The following is a 17,026-nucleotide window of genomic DNA, read 5'->3' as shown; positions in this document are numbered from 1 at the left end:
AGGACAGCAGTCTCTGCTTTGATTCATAAATATTTTATATACAAAATAATGTTACAATTATATTCAACATATGTCACATTAGATTAATTATAACTATACTTTACATACATTTGATCAATCATGTTATTTCACAGTACATACAAGAAAAAAGATCACAATCCTAGTTTACTTTGTATACAATAAATACATGCTCCCCTTTTACTTTTACATTTTTTACAATCTTACTTTTAAACATGGTGCAAGAGTTCAGTTGTTGCTACAGCTGTGGCCACTGTAAAATATACCCTTTTATGCACTCATATTAGATAAAACCATTCACTCTTTTACCATACTATCTCTTGTAAATTCTAGCAGACCTATCCTTTTGATCTGAGAACCCACAGTGCAGCTAGTTTTGACAAAAGTGCAATAATAGGGAGATCTACAACTGCCACATCGGTCAGCAAACAACCCTGAATACCTACTGTAAGAAGAGCCAGTTGAACATATGGCTCGCTGAACACTTGTGTTCCTTGGCACGTAGTAAACAGACACTAGTGTGGATCAAACCATGTTTAGTTAACTAACAGCCCACCAGCATTGTTTTTTTTTTTCAAGTGTATAGTGTCTCTGAAGCAGAACACCAATCAGGTATTCAGCAGAATATGGTGTAGTGACTGTGCATGCATGACAAGGCTGTGTTATCTGATTTGTTCTCATTCAACTTTAAACTGTAAAAACAGATGAAAAGAAAACTTCAGAGTTCCATATGGGTCCTCAGGAAAGGTAATCAAACTATTAAACTCATGTAAACAGGTTGTAAACGTTTGGTTGTTTCTATTCAGAGCGAATTTACAGGTAAACAGTGTTCACAGTCACAGTATGAAAACTTGGCAAAAACAGAAGAGCAAAATTCAAAACCTGCATCTGAACTTTTTTCAACAGGCTACAGTCCAGAGTTCAGTAACATATATTTTTTTTAACTATCACAACTATAGTTCTTTGCTTTTGGAAAAATAAATCAATGCCTTTTTGGTGTACAAGTTAGTGTTTTAGATAAAAGAACCATTCATTTATTAAGTATTGAGTACTGTTAGCTAGCTTCGTTTGCCAGCTCCTTTAGCTAGCCCCTCTTTTTAAGGCGATGCAATTTGTGTCATATCTTTTCTCTTTTTTTCAAGTCTTATACATTCAGTTTAGAAAACTATCACCAGCAGTTTAGTAGAAAAGAGCCTCACACATTTTGACACACTTCTTCTTGATTCAACACATAACAATATGCTATAGTGTTAGCATGTGACAACTCCAGAAAGGTGGCACTTTTATAAACTCTTCATAGTGGTGTAGCCTACTTTCATTTTGGGATCATGTCTACTCTCCTTCTAAAATATGTAGGCTATACAAAACAGAGCTACCATTGATCCCTTAAAATTAAAAACTAGTTGTGTTTTTTTACATGTTCATGATGGGGAACAATTGTTGGATAGGACTACTCTATTTTAGCAGCCTCCTTTGGTGTCTTGCTTTAAGGCAGAATAAGAAGAATTTCATTCGCAAAGAAAGAAACAACAAAGACCCTGCTTTCAGCGTGTATCTTTGTGTTTGGCTGTGATGAGAGAGTTTCTTGGTGTTAACCTTTTTGCAGGTTGAGTGAAGCCTGGGGCCAATAATACAGTGTAGCCTACAGGGTACGAAAACAAGACTCATCCGTTAAACCAAGGAGGAGGGGCCAACTTTGAACGAACTGTTTATAAACCGCTGCTGACAAATTCTACTTATTCTGTCTTTGCATTTTTCACAAAGATTTGGACTCATACTTAGTATAGAGCTTGGTATTGTAATGGCCTTATGTGATATCCTATGCCTTTTTTTGGGAGACAATGTTGGGTAGTCAAGATAACAGTGATAAGAACAGGGTTCCTAGTGGTCATGTCCTGTGCCCCATGTACAGAGGGTATCCTCGTTGCAGCGGCAGTGGGTTTGAATTTCCTGTCTCTCTTCAGCTGACACACAAAATCCAATCAATAAAGTCAATTTGTTAAAACGTTGTGGCATTCGGTTGCCCTGGCAGACAACTAGTGTCGTAATTTTAATTTGCTAAATAATCAGTCAGGATATGTAGATATAAGATCTGGACTAACCATTTTTAACCACACGAATCTGTGATTACTACCCAATTGTCATTGATAGTTATGATATTAGTTATTTTCATGGGTAGATGTTTTCTTTTTCAGTGTTTTATCCTTTTAATATATTTCTAACCAAGCTGTAACTTGTTGCTTGGATGTCCTTCATGTTTAAACTTATCAGTCAGAAGCTTTAATGATCTGTGTTTACTGAGGATAGAGATGACAGCGCTCATAAACAACAGACAAAGAAGTGAGAAACTTGTAGCTCTCATTCCAAACTCTGACCATGATCCATGTCAGTTTTGATTTCCATATTTCAAACAGTCTCTGATCTGACGTCAGTGTCTCGACTCATCTGCCCTCCTCTACAGGACGGGTTTCAGATTTCAGCTTGAAAAACTCCTTGGCCACCTCGTCAGCGGGTCTTTGGGACAGGATGCGCATCACTGTCAGGCCTGTCTCATCCGTCTGAATGCGTGGCCCGATTGGACACCAGCACACGCAGCTCTTTCTGTCTGCCACGTCACGCAGCTGAATCACCGCCATGCCCACCACCCGGTCCGCCCGGCCAAAACAGTAATCCTTCACGGTCACCTGGAGTTCGTAGCAGTCTGGAGACTCTTTACCCAGGACACTACAGAGCACAAGAAGAGGTTAAAAACAGAAACAAATCCGGCACATTTAAGCTGTTATTTGCTAGTTTGTTGGAACTCACAACTGGAAAGCCTCATTGAACTTTGCCGTCCAGCTGTTGTTCTTGGATTTTGTGGTGAACTTTCTCTTCTTGTCAGCCAGGAAGGGGCCGACCATGGAGACCTCGACGAACGGCCGGAACATGCCGGATGTCTGCCACTTCATGTCGTTCACAGCGATCACTAAATGGAGTGAGATAGAGCACAGGAAATAAGATACAATGTTGATGAAAATGTCAGGGATGTATATGTATTGTATCACAATTACTATCATTTCAATCAATCATCAATTACTAATATTTCTTTTGTAGTGTGTTTTTTTTTAAATTTCTTTTATTTGCTTCCATTTAATATTTTCCATAAAAATATGTTTTTTTCTCAGTTTGGATACAGAATAAGAACTGAATATAACTTAACTCACAAAAACCTCACAGATCTTAGGTCATCATATAGATGCCTTCATTATTCATTGTATTTGATAAATCTACAAAGGAGGAATCATGAATACCATATAAAGCATACCTTGTTGCTATAGTTGTGAAAGAGTTGCTTAAGAGGTTTGTAAACAGAAGTCCTGAAGTATTTCCAACTTAAACGAGATTGAACCAATCACAAGATAGAAGGCGGGACATTACATTGGGATGTATTTGATTGGATCTTTAGCTTTAAAAAAGCTTTTTAATTAGTCAAAAATGCGCCTCAGTGCAGGATTAGTCATCAGACATTTGAAATGTTTCACAGGAAGAGAAAATACAGTTATTTGAGGTAAAAATACTCTGATAATACTTTATTAAAACGTATTTGGCAGATAATGGTAGATAAATTAAGATTTAACACTGGATTAAAACCAGGAAAATACATTTTTAATTTCATGGGGACTTTAAGTGTTTTTTTTAATCTTAAAAATGGATCCACGAGATATGATTGTTTTTAGTTTTTTTGTCTTGTTCTTTGTTTTGTTGTTGCTTTTGTTTTTTATGTCAGATAAAGTCTCCCCAAACCAACAATCAATTCTTTTTTTTAAAGTAGTTTGAGCAGAATGGTACTTTAAAAGCTCCATCTTAAGACTGTGTCCGGGATTAATGACAATTTTAAGGTGAGCACTTAAGTTTGTAAATAAAACATCAACATTGAATTCTAAATGATTCTTTGTGTTTGAAACTCACCTCTGACAGTGACTTTGCGTTCTTTACCGAGCAGCATGTCGATCTGTAGAATAGCCTCTCCTATGGGCTTCTCGATCCCCGAGCCTGCACAACACAACCATCACATCCCACATTAACATGATTAACAACATCTTTAAAGCTAACTCTTTTGTTTGTCTTTAAATCTTATCTTCTTTTTTTAATGGCTGCTGCAGTGACACACACTCTCTTATCTTACAGCTTCGCTTTGGGCAAACTTGTTACAACTTCCTTTTAGAACTTAGGAGAATGAGGATTGTTCCAATAGATCATATCATTTAAGAAACACCAGCTTATCTTTTACTTCTACCGTTTTTGATATCAGCATAATTTAAAAATGCTCCCCTCTCGCAGCATGAGGTCTGGGCTCTGCTGCAACAGAGATGACGAGGAAATTATGCCAATGTTTGAAAGCCCGAATGAGGCAATGTTCAAGAAAGAAAATGATTGTGTGCTAAACGGTTTTCATTTAAAAAGAAATATGCAAAATAACACTTACACAGTTTAATGTTTTGTTAAAAGAGAAAAAGCACCTCCTCTGAGCCTGTTGACATCCTAGCTGGTCTTCTTAAGGCCTATTTTCACTAAAAAGAACCCTCTATAATCTCAATGTTCTCTTGTGGAACCTGGTAACTCGCTTGTTCGGACTCACCTCTGTCAGGTCGAATCTTCTCGTTGCCGGTAATTCTTATGCCCATCCCGTCGTGCACTGAGACAAAGAGAACAGCAAAGAGCATTGAGGTTTGGATAAACTTCCGTTTTTCAACCTCAAGAGGAACATTACACCTTAAAAGCCTATAAACTGTGTGTGTGTGTGTGTGTGTGTGTGTGTGTGTGTGTGTGTGTGTGTGTGTGTGTGTGTGTGTGTGTGTGTGTGTGTGTGTGTGTGTGTGTCTTGGATCACCTTGTGAGTGCTGTGTGGTGACAAAGGTCTTGATCAGAGCATCAGTGCTCTGAGAGTAGAGAGAGAGTGCATATCGCAGTGAAGCTAGTTCAGGACTTTTCTCCACAAACGCTTTCTTCAGCCCGTTTCCTCCTGCATGAAAGTATTGCTGAAAGAGAAGAGAGTGGTGAGGTGAAACTGAGAAATTAAAAATGATTTTGAGTGGATAAAACTCCTTAAACTTAATTAAACTTAAAAACAAATACTGCAGTGTATTTATATACGATGATAGTGCCCTGTAATGTGTATTGGTTATTTCAAGTCCAGCATACTGTGCATTGTACTGCACAGATTTTGTTTTTGTATTTCTTTATTTGAATGACATAGATAAGTAGAACTTGTACTGTGTAGCGGATCTACATACAGATTAATACAAATGTTTTTTTATACAGGGTTGCATTATGTAAGAGAATAAAAGATACTTTTTATCTTTATGATATGCATATTCTTATTTGTACTTGTCTTATTAAAAAAAGGAAAAAACAGAACCATTTTTTTTTATTAAATCAAGAATGTATTTTCCATTTTTTAAGGTTTAGTTTTGAGCTTTTTGTTCATTTATTTTTTTAGACATAGGTCAGTGCTCAGAAATTTTGGGGAGAGAGAGCCACAGGTCCGTTTCATACCTGGTGCGCACACCAACCACGAGGCTAACGGCGCCCAATATTTTCTGTTTTGATTCTGTTTAATAATAATTTATTCCTGTGAATTTATCTTTCTTTTTCATTTTCTTTATAAAACTGCAAATGAATAATTGATTTTATACATTTTGACAAAATAATGGTTTAAGAAGTTTTGGGTTGATTTGGCTGATGTTCATTGTTTTGGCAGGTACCAGACATGATAAACTAAACTATTTAAAAAGGCCTTTATTCTTCTTCTTTTCAACGGACAAAGAATCTGATGATTGTCTCAAAATTGTTTCTGCTTGATCATTGATTGCTCAGCTCCACACCTACCTTGATGGTCTCCAGCCCTGCATCGATGATGATACACTGTTTGGGCGTCAACGTTTTGGCTTCACTTCCTCCCTACAGAAACAACAACTCACAATTAGAGACACTTTCATTTCAATAATTTCACTACAGTAGTCCATAAAAACAGAAACCTCTTTGAAATAATGATTCTTAGCCACTGTTATAAAGCAACATTTAGATATTCAGAGTTGTGCTCACTCCGCTACAATTGTTGGAGAACAATCACTTAATAGTATGTAAACATTTAACAGACCATTGATCCCTCATCAGGACATCTACTCTGACATTTTTTATCGATGGGTAACACAAACACTGAATAGTAAAAGACAATTAAGAAACGGTCTCTGTTTGAGACTAAGTGCAGGAACAGCTTAGGGAGGGTAAAACATTTTACCTTAAAAAATGAATTTTACCCAGCCAATCTGAAACAGCTGGAAACTTTAGGCACCCTTCTGCAGTCACAAAATACAACTTGAGCTATTTCTACTTTTACTTTCCGTTTGCTTTAACCACACACACGTTGATGTGTCGAAATACACATTTTGTAACTGTGTTCTTTAAGAAGTGTTTCAAGCCTTTTCTCTGGTTTCAATATCTAACAAGATGGCGCAGAGCAGAAAAACCATGGCTTTATATTAGTCTCTGAAAACATAAAGATTAGCTGTGCTTCTTTCCCCTGCTTTAGGGGCGGCTGTGGATCAGTGATAGAGTTGGTCGTCTCTCAACCAGAAAATCTGGGGTTTGATCCCCAGCTCCTGCAGCCGCTGTGTAAGACACTGAACGCCAAATTGCTCCAGCTGATGCGTCAGCGGCGTTTGAATGTATCTGAACGGGATTAGTTAACATAGCAGACTCTGCCATCAGTGTTTGAATGTGGTGTGTCTGGGTAGCTGTGACCTGCAGCACTATACAAGCTCAAGTCCATTCATCATTTCTCTACAGCTTGTGTGCGTTACCTTTAAACTAGAAAGTCCTTTAGCTGCTGTGAGGAGTTGGGCTCCCTGCAGAGAGAGGAAGAGGGAAAGAAGTGGATAATGTATGATTATATAAAGCATTTTATCTTTTCAAAAATTTTCATAAACATTTATCCGTACAAAAGACTGAATGCAGACATTCAACGAGCTTAACTTATTCATTCAGGATATCAAACTTATGTAGAGATCATTTCAACACTGTGCAGAAACACACCTGCTGATATCCACCACTAGGAAGCGGCATAGCACAGCGCTACTAAAGAACCTTGCATTTTTTCATTATTTCATTAATTCTCCTCTCATAATAATAACTTAAAGCAACAGTGTGTGTAAGACGCTCCAATCTCCGACAAAGTGTTTGCTGTTGCTTTGTATTATTGGTCATGTTTTCACCATATTTGAGGACAAAGAGTAAGAGAGTTGAATTTGATGAGTTTAAAAAAAAAACTGTCAACAATAAGTCTGACATGGTTTGAGGCATGAATGGCTACTACTTCTACTACTGACCAGGCTGTCGTTGCTCTGAGGCAGGACGATGGTCTTCTCCAAGCTGCTCAGGACGGTCTTCCACAGATCCTTCAGGATCCTCTTCAGCACTGACTTCTCACAGATGTCAGCAAAGATACTGAGGCTGGATCACACATAAACACCATCAATGTGAGAACATGTTCTGTCCAACAGATTTCATTGCAACATGGAAGTGACAGCCGGGTCTGTAACTCCCTCCGTTATACTCTTACCAACTCATATTGTGAGTTTTTATAATGTACCTACTCTTGTAGGTTTTATCCTTCCAACTAAACATATTTTTAAAGGGAGGAAAAGGTTAGCCAGTCCCTTCATTTAAAACAGTAAAGAGTAGTGACACTGTTTCCAACACAAACATCTCTTTCTGTAAATTCTGAATCTGCAGTGGCCTGAAATGTTCAAACAACAAAAGAAACACCGACTTTAAATCCCTGCACTGTGCTGTCTTTACAGTTGTCAATAATAAGCTTAATAATGAAGGACAGTCAGTGCATTTAGTGCAACTTTTGACTTGGAATGAATAATTTTATTTCCTCTAAAATTGTGTCTTGTTTTTTTTTTAAACACAAAATACAAATTGTTATTTTGAAAAATACTACGGCACTTGGATTAACAATCAATAAAAAACGATGATGTGTAAGTTGAAGAAGAATGAAGGAACATTGTAACATACAGTTTGCTAAAATAAAATGATTTAGTTTAGGTACATATTTCAACACACAATAAACTAAATTCTGACAATAGGTACAAAAAAACTTGTTTTTAAATCCATCTATGAAAGATTGTTAGATTAAAAGTTTGATTTGCTCATTCAGTCATCAGGCAGCAGTTAACAACGGGAGCCATTGTATTTGTGTGTATTTGTGTGTGTGTGTGTGTGTGTGTGTGTGTGTGTGTGTGTGTGTGTGTGTGTGTGTGTGTTTGTGTGTGTGTGTGTGAGTGTGTCATGCTATGACTTACTTCCCGTCCAGAAACTCCATGAGGGGCCTCAGCATGTTGTCAGCGTCTGCCTCTGCTGTGTTGTGGTTGGGGGGTCCTTTGATCTGGTAGAGGATCTCAGCCATCTGACGCATGCAGCCGGTGATACGAGTCTGGAAGCTGAAGGGACAGAAAAACGGAGAGAGAGAAAACTTAAGACAGGGAAACTTTCACAAAGCTGGAGAGACCTTCCTCCTCAGTCAACATCTGTGTGATGTGTTTGTGTGTGTTACCTCTTTGCAAATATGGCACTGAAGTTGTCCAGGACAGTGTTGAGCTTCACCTGCAGGTCGTTGAGGATGTCAGCTGCCTCTGTGTCCAGCTGAAACACACATAGATGAAGAGGAGGAGAAAGAGAATAACAGGTTATTTAAAGTCTTTACAGTTTGTGATAATCTTAAAGGTCAGCTGGACACAACTCAGCCCTGTCTCATGTCTGCTGCAGGAGCAAAGTCCAGGTCATTGGTTCTTCTGAAGCCAGATTAAGTAACCAAATATCATCTTGTTTTGTGTTTTATCTCTCTTTTTCTCTCTGCATTAAGGAAACTTCACATATGTTTAAGTTATTATAACTAATTACATTTTCAGGCAAGGACAAGGTTAGCCAGTGCACCCTCCGTTTTCAGACATTTTGCCTCCAGCTAATTCCTTGTCAAATTGAATTAAAATAATCAGCCCATCACCTAAACCAGACTATTTTCATTGGTGACTGACAGGCTGGATCCTATCCTTTGATGACCACAGTTTGACCCATTCATCATTTATGAATAAAAATGTACATGAAAAAGTATTAAAACACATTTTATTATGGCAGTTTAAGCAGAGGGATTTTGTAGAGTCAAACTAGTTCTGACAAATATGTTTAATTCAACATTTTGTTGATTTAAAACAACAACCTACTGATGGTCTAAGATTTAAAAGGTGCATTGTTGGCACATCTTAATTCTCAGCTTCACAAGTCCGACATGAAATGTGTATTTTCTGCCCACTGGAACTCAAACACTTCAGTGAAAAAAACTAGCCCAAGTTTATCAAAGACAAAGAAAGTGTTCCTTTATTTATTCTAAAAAAACTTTGGTGAACAAATGAAAGATATGAGAAATTAGCATGATGCCAAATGTGACTTATTAAATACATGCACATGTAGGAGTTATGCAGGGTCAGCAAAAAACAAGGCAGAGATCTTGACTGTGTTTAAACACAAAACTGCACGTCAGAGAATAAAATCCGACTGCCAAGAGGGTCAGTTAAGTAAGAATCTATTGTATAAAAAGTTGTTTTTAAGTGCAATAAATGATACAGTATTCCTGATAAATCACTTGAGAAATTGCTGCATCTTTTGTTCCTTTTTAATTGCTACATTTTTTCCAAAACAAGTAGCCCTCCACAAAGGAATACTGTTAACCATGTATCACATTAGCAGCTGTAGCTTTAGCAAAACAGAGCATGAGCAGATGGTTTGTAGAATAGATGGCATTTATCCTTGTTTATTGCAAGCAGATGCACCAATGCATGTTTAATAAATACCAACTTTCTTGCGTGTGAAGCCTTGCTTTGATATATGAGTGCCAACTGTTAAATGATATCAGAGCAGAGAATGAAACTGCACCCAGCCTTCAACACATGGAGGAGCATTTCAAGGTCAAACACCAACTCTTACTAATAGTACCTCGATGAAATGTTTTTTAAAAACTGCACACTTTGAAAAGAGTGATTGTGCTACCAGTGAGCAGAAAACAGCAAAACGCAAAGAGGAATTACTTTATTTAAAAGCCTCTTATTGTTCTGTGAGCTGGAAACTGTTCAACAAACTCACAGTGAAAAACCAGAATCAATATCAACATTTTGCTAGTTTGAACTCGGCGCATTACAGTATGTGACGTATTGAGCAGAACTGAGCACACAGTTTGCAGCAGACAAAGGCATACACGTGTTTTGAATGTAGGTTAAATATGCAATCAATATACTGTGCCTCTAGATTATTCTGAGAGGAGGATTGCATTTCAAGTGTGTAGAAGAAGAGAAAGAGTGTGTTACACCACACTCATGAGATGTCGAGAATGCAGTGAGTGTATGAGTCAGAGATAAAGTTACTCACACTACAGGCATATTTAGTGTGTAATGATTCTGCTGGATGTTGAATGTATATCCTGACAGCTGACTCAAATCTAAAATGGCAAAGATTGAGACTATAAAAGCTTTCATGTGAGATGAGAAAGGTTGAAGATAAAATTGGGCAAACGGATGACAAGCTTTTTCCATTTCATCTTCAAACCCTTTCAACAGAGTCTAAAAAGAGGGCTTCATGCAAAAAAAAAAAAAAAGCACAACATTTCCGGAAAAACCAACTTCTCAATAACATGTTTTTTTCTCCATCATTTAGTGTGACTCTTTGACAGCAGGGGGGTTTTCACAGTGGTTGATGTTGGAAGGAGAAAGAAGGAGGAAGCTGCTGAAGAAATTATCCCAAATTAGCTTCAACACAGAGGATGTTGAGGGAACTTTTTTCATCACTTTAATTACCCCCCCCCCCCCCCCCCATTCAATATTTTAGTGAGATCTATGACAAATGATCCCAAACCAAAGATCCTGATGCAAACTCCTTTTTTGCCAAACCACTGTACTGATTATGGTTATTTTAGATATTATTAAGTTATTATGGTCTTTATTTTAGCATCTGCGTAACAGAAAGCAAGCGCGAAGCAAAGTTGTTTTTCTTTGGGCTAATACAGGATTTTATTTGGATGGAACTGCCAGTTATGATCTATGGTTCTTACCATTTAACCTCCAGCTTACTACTGTAGTTGTTTAAGCAAAGCATAGGAGATACAGCTGTCAGAAAATGACACTTTTACACACTTAATATTACAAGTCAGGGCTAACATGAACACTTTTTTTTCACTTAGCTTCTTGTAGATAAGCTCTGAATGTTCTGACCTTATGACTTCATATGGTTATCAAAATCATTCAATGGTCCATTTTTTTCTGCTAATGTAAAGACACTAAATCTGCAAAAATCCCTCTTTCTGTGGGTGTGCAGCCTTAAAGCAGCCTGTTATCCCCTCATCAATAAACGTGTAAAATATAGGCTGAAGCTCATTAGTATGCTAAACGTGTTACATCAGTTAAGTGGTTAGTGGATCACAAGACGAGGCATCCCAAAGTGTCTCTCTAGAATAAATGTGTAAGTGTGTTATTAGATAGAGGACAGAGGGCACACTGCCAGAACATATCATTGGAGTAAAAGAGGGCCCTGACCTTAACGTGACAGCATTTCAGTCTCTGGAATTGAGCGGGGCAGAAGTTACAGAGAGTGAAGGTAAGATTGCGCGATCCACCCTGCTCCTTTTTGGTCTGAATCCAAAAAATGAAAATGTACAGCAGAGTTTTTGTGTTTATGTGAAGTGTCTGACATCTTTATGGGTGTTTGAAGGCGAGTGTGCACATCACTGTAAGAGGTGTCCTTGAGAGGAGAGTGGAAATACAGAGCGAGAGAACTCTTCTCCAATGTTAAACAGGAAGAGGAACCAACAGCAGTGATAGTGTAGATACAATGAGTCACACACAAAAATGCTTTAGATAATACACTCAAGAGCTGAATATTTTGTTTTTGGCATTTAAACCATTAAATAGCTTTAACCGTCAGCATTTTTAATTAAAATGTCTCTTTCACTATTAATGAGAAGACTTTTTAGTTTAGTATTTATGTCTCTGAATTCACCACAGAGAAAAGTCCTGAATGTCTTTTTTGATGATTTCGATTAATTGAATTGCATTGCTTTATTTATTTAGATATCCACTAGATAGCACAACAATAATTTGCAGTAGATATTTGATTTATTATATGACAACCTGTCCCAGAAGCAGTTGGCTCTGGTGTGGCGACACACTCTCAATATTTATTGTCTGCCCTGTGACTTCAGAGTTTTTATTAAAAAGTTTACATCTAATACTGGAATGATATCTACACTCATGTGCAGACATCTGTTCTTAGAGCTTATACAGCCTCTACATCACAAATGTGCAATGAATATCCACAAACTCTTTCCTCAACTGCATCAAGGGAAATCACCGAGTTATGCAGTGTCGAGCATTTTCAATCCTATTTTTTACCCCTTGAAGAGCATAATAGTGTCGCTATTTTGCTAGTGCAGTGAATATACTTGACTCCATATCTGATTTAAACAGACTGTAATCTCCTATAAAGAGCTTGCAGGTGTAGGTACGGGTCATATTCAACTTGCACTCTGAGGGTGAGAAAGGACCATGTCACTTTGGTAAAAGAAAGAATTTGAAGAACCAGAGGACACCCTTAAACAAACCAGCATGTACACACACTCCTCACTTCAGTCACAGTCTTAAATCAAAAGTGTCCTCTACAGGTAATAAATGCCTTATCACTTTCTAAAACCCTACTGTACCTTCTTTGTGGCAGCTGTGGCTTCAGTCTTCACGGAGAGACAGAAAAGAAGGGAAAAAAAAGACACAAAAATAAAAAGTCACACAAGCAGGACGAAGACTGCACACACAGGGCTGTACATGAAGGGACAGAACAGGTACAAATAGCATCAGGCTTTACTTCAGGTTACTTTCGGTATATTGACTTGTGGATTGGGTAAAGGTGAGTGGGTGATTCTAATGAAAGATTTTTTTTTTTGTTTTATTGACTCTGGTTTATACTGAGATGCTTTAAAACAAATAGTTAAAAGCTAATATCACCTGTAGAAGTGTCAAGTGTTTTGATAGCTCATCCAGTGAGAGCAGATAATTGGCTGGCAAAAACGTATGAATGTCCCCATGATTCTTGTGATATAATAGCTTTTACTTATTCATACACAACTATAATCCCTTGCTGATTTTGCACACACACACACACACACACACACACACACACACACACACACACACACACACACACACACACACACACACACACACACACACACACACAGTTGTCATACTGCACGTAAATAATTGTGGTACAACCATTTTCAAATCTTCTCAGTCATCCATAATCTATTGTTCATGAGGATCAACTGCACACAAAAGTAGTAGCCGTCTTGAAACAAATATAAAAGCACACTGTAAAGGACACTGTAAATATATTTCCCTTGCTGTTTTTTGTAACTCTACAAAAATCCTTTAACTTTGCTTAGTAGCACACATGTATAAATCCAGAAAATGTAACATAACTAAAAATAATTTAGCAAACATTGGGACTGACTCTTTGACTGATGTGCAATTAATCAATCACTCACTGAATATACACACAATTATATATACAGTACAGTATACATATAGTTAAAACTTGGAAGCCCCTAAGTGACCCCAATGCTATCAAATGTACAATTTTACAATCATCCCTCTTATACTAATGTTGTGCATGAGGTTAAAGAGAAAAGGGTTTCTACTGCCCTATAGCCATCAGCTGATATGTCTAAACGGAGGGGAAAGGGAGGGAGCAGCTTTTTACTGGGCAAACAAACCTTGTTAACTTCCTCCTTGGACTGATGAGAAACAAAATACAAAAGAAAACATTAGACGGCGGTCCCTGAGAGTCACAGACCACTTTTTGTCTAAATGTTTCTGCATCAATACAAATTGTACGCTAATAGGAATTATAGGTTGACCTTTTTTTTTTTTTTTTTGACATGAAAGAGTCAAAATGAAATGTTAGGAGGACAGAAACAAAGTAACCGAGCTTTAAGGGAAAAGATGCAGGTTGTCCAAGACCAAAACAAGAACTCTGCTCAATGTCATTACTCAAGACAGATGGCTGCTGCTCACATTTTCATTCTACATTTTATTACCATGAGTTTAAAACATAAAAAAAGAGGATAGACAAATTTGAGTAAATGCATGTTGTGGGAACTTGTATTAGGCTTTTAATTAAGCTTCAAGTTTTTACTGATTGTACTCGATTTCATTGGCTTCAAAAGGATCAAAAGACGTCTACAGTGAGGAAGAGTATGTGCATTTTGAGCACCCACCTGTTTGCTCTTAGTGTCCTCCTTGAGTGTGAGATAAGAAAGGAGATATTTCAAAAAGAAGCCATCAGCAATAAGGTTTTTTTTCTTTCAAACAAACCACTTCTAATGAGCTAGCTTTTAAAGTAATATCTACTGAATTGAAGTTTTGTGTTGTATACCATACATCATTGACTGTGTAAAAGGAGTGGGTGTAGCCTCTTAGTTTCAAAAGTGAAGCTAATGCAGAAGTAAGTTAATCCTGCATTATACCTAACGACCAGCAGGGGGAGACGGCAATGGTTGCAAAAATAAATCTGATTATTTGTATGAAATTATCATTTGATTTTTTTTGTTGATTCAACATTTTCTAGATGAGTTTTTGATCCTAATCTTTGACTTCAATACAGTAAGATGTCTATAATGTAAATTGTGGTGCCATTTGGAGTTCATTTAAGAAATAGCTGGACAAGTCGCTACTGTGGCACAGTTTCAACCAGGACAGAGAAATAACAATTCACATACGACCTCTCATCAAATTTGGTCCACACTGGTTCAAGATAGTAACATCCAAAATGTGAAACAGAGGCTCAAGAAGGCCTTCACAGATGGCTGTATCCACTTCTTTTACACATTCCATGTAAGACATTGGGGTAAAGAAGACTGGGCTTTCATTATGAGGAAAACAAACAAAGGTTTTGGGAATATCACAGGAGATGTGAGCAAATCTAAGGAAACTCGCAGAGATTGAAAAAGTTGCACGGAGGAATAAGAGGATGTAAAGTGTCAAAGGGATCACAAAAAAACCAACCTGCTTCTCTTTATCTTTCTTCTCAGCCTGCAATGACACACATCTGTTGGTGAGCTACACTTTAAAACACCCGTGCACATAGCTACATTTACACACTAGCACGCTCCAAGCTGCTCTCTTTCTTACACTTTCCTCACAGTAATAAAGCTAAATGTTACTCTCAGGTGAGACCCTCATTAGGTCTTTTTGCTGATTCGTGGGTTTTTTACATCCAGCCAGGAGGCTAACATCTCTTATCTGAGGGGTGATAAAGATTTGACTAAAAATAATCCCTGACATTTTAAGAGCACAAGGCTGTCTCTGCATTACACACATAATTTAAACCTTTAGATTGTGTCTGGATAATTTGCACGAACCTTATTTAACAACATGATGTAGGAACATTATCATCAGCCTCGCTGGCAGCCAAGCCCTCTGGGATTTAACACACTTAAATGTCAAGAGCTCTTTAGACTCTGCGGTCAAACTTTCGAGCACCCAATCATTTGACTTGAACTTTCCCTGCTTCAACATTTTGTAATACAAAAAAATATAATATGAAAAGATGCTCTCTTTTTCTTTCATTTGCAAATGTTTGAATCAGACTGCAGCACATATTTGGCAAAAAGAAAAAGGTGCAACTCTGGTACTTCTACAACCCCAAATACACAAAGTTGTTAAGTGTTTGAGAAGTCAACATTTGCAGGAATCATTTTCAAAATAACAGTCAATCAGTTTGAATTTGAATTTGAGTTTGAATGTATTGTATTTGTGCTCTTTTTGCTTCAATACATGATGAGAAAGAACTAGCAAAATATCACATTCTGTTTTATTCATGTTTGAGACAAAGTCACAATTTTCTTGGAATCTGGATTGAGCTGTGAAAGATGGAAACTTTTCAGAAAACTTTTTAATAATGAAAGTTTTGTTTGTCTGGGAGGACTGAATTCTGATTATTTTTCCTCCATTGCCCTACTTTAAACAGTCAGAGCTTCTCACAACGAGGCCATTGTCATTACTAAGTGTTATCCTGAAGAGGGAGCACACAATGCTCCTGCCTCCTCTGAGTCACAGTATTTTAAATCTTTCAGAAATCAATCTACAGCTTATAAAAGGCTTCTATTCAATTTTTGATATTCTGCCCCACATCTTGTTGGACGTGTGAGACCTACATTTAATTGTTACTTTAATATTCAGTTCTCCTAGTTCTCTTTCAAACCTCACTCGGTATCTCACCATGTTAATAATATATTCTTTTACTATTTCTATTCTCTGTTTGGCCTGACTGTGGAAGTCTGTTCTGTTGTTGTCCTGAGTTCATGCCTTTGCTTTGTCTGTTAAAGCCCTTTGTAAATATCTGCTTTTTAAGGTGCTTAACAAACAAAGTTATGATCAATGTTATTATTAAGCACCCTTTATATGTATTTGCCCCTGGCTCTAACCCCGGCAGGGGCGTGTCCAGACTTTTTAAATTGGGGAAACCTGATTAGCTTGATTCTTTAGAGGCTCAAAAAATAAGTTGTATGTGCAAAGTCAACATTTAAAGTTATTTAAAAACTGTCCTTCTTGCAAAAATACATTTATTGCCAATTAAGTCCATTGCAAGTATGACATTGTGCACACATTTTTCCTTGTGAATTTATATAGAAAGAGTAATGTATTTATTTACAACTGAAAGTACTACCATTAGCCTGTTGAAAACTATGGAATTAATTTGTACTCAAGTCTTGACTCTGATTAGGCAAAAAGCTAAACACTGATTTGGATTTAGGCATTGCACCTGGACACGCCCCTGAACCGTGGTTCTCTTGAGTCAGGCATCTTACAGCACTGGCCTGCTTGCATTGTATAGCGCACGTGGAATAAATACACTTTGAGAATGCAGA

The 17,026-nt window shown here is 37.4% G+C and overlaps 1 protein-coding gene across 1 annotated transcript in view; it reads right to left on the bottom strand.

Moving 5' to 3' along the window:
* Positions 1-17: 17 nt before the first annotated feature.
* Positions 18-17,026, bottom strand: part of LOC132974780 (protein unc-13 homolog B-like) — a 169,687-nt gene continuing 152,678 nt past the window's right edge. Inside the window, exons 43-56 of the mRNA XM_061039055.1 lie at positions 15,162-15,188; positions 14,375-14,395; positions 13,871-13,891; positions 12,806-12,832; positions 8,618-8,706; positions 8,367-8,504; positions 7,386-7,509; positions 6,861-6,905; positions 5,887-5,958; positions 4,889-5,036; positions 4,637-4,693; positions 3,967-4,050; positions 2,824-2,983; positions 18-2,742 (exon numbers count right to left, since the gene is read on the bottom strand). Of these exons, the coding sequence (XP_060895038.1) occupies positions 2,460-2,742; positions 2,824-2,983; positions 3,967-4,050; positions 4,637-4,693; positions 4,889-5,036; positions 5,887-5,958; positions 6,861-6,905; positions 7,386-7,509; positions 8,367-8,504; positions 8,618-8,706; positions 12,806-12,832; positions 13,871-13,891; positions 14,375-14,395; positions 15,162-15,188 (1,296 nt within the window). The 3' untranslated portion in view covers positions 18-2,459. The remainder of the gene's footprint in view (positions 2,743-2,823; positions 2,984-3,966; positions 4,051-4,636; positions 4,694-4,888; positions 5,037-5,886; positions 5,959-6,860; positions 6,906-7,385; positions 7,510-8,366; positions 8,505-8,617; positions 8,707-12,805; positions 12,833-13,870; positions 13,892-14,374; positions 14,396-15,161; positions 15,189-17,026) is intronic.

Source organism: Labrus mixtus, chromosome 5 (genome assembly GCF_963584025.1).
Source record: "Labrus mixtus chromosome 5, fLabMix1.1, whole genome shotgun sequence".
Classification (NCBI taxonomy): Eukaryota; Metazoa; Chordata; class Actinopteri; order Labriformes; family Labridae; genus Labrus; species Labrus mixtus.
Note: the sequence above shows the minus strand (reverse complement) of the source record. Positions and strands in the feature narration are given on the sequence as shown.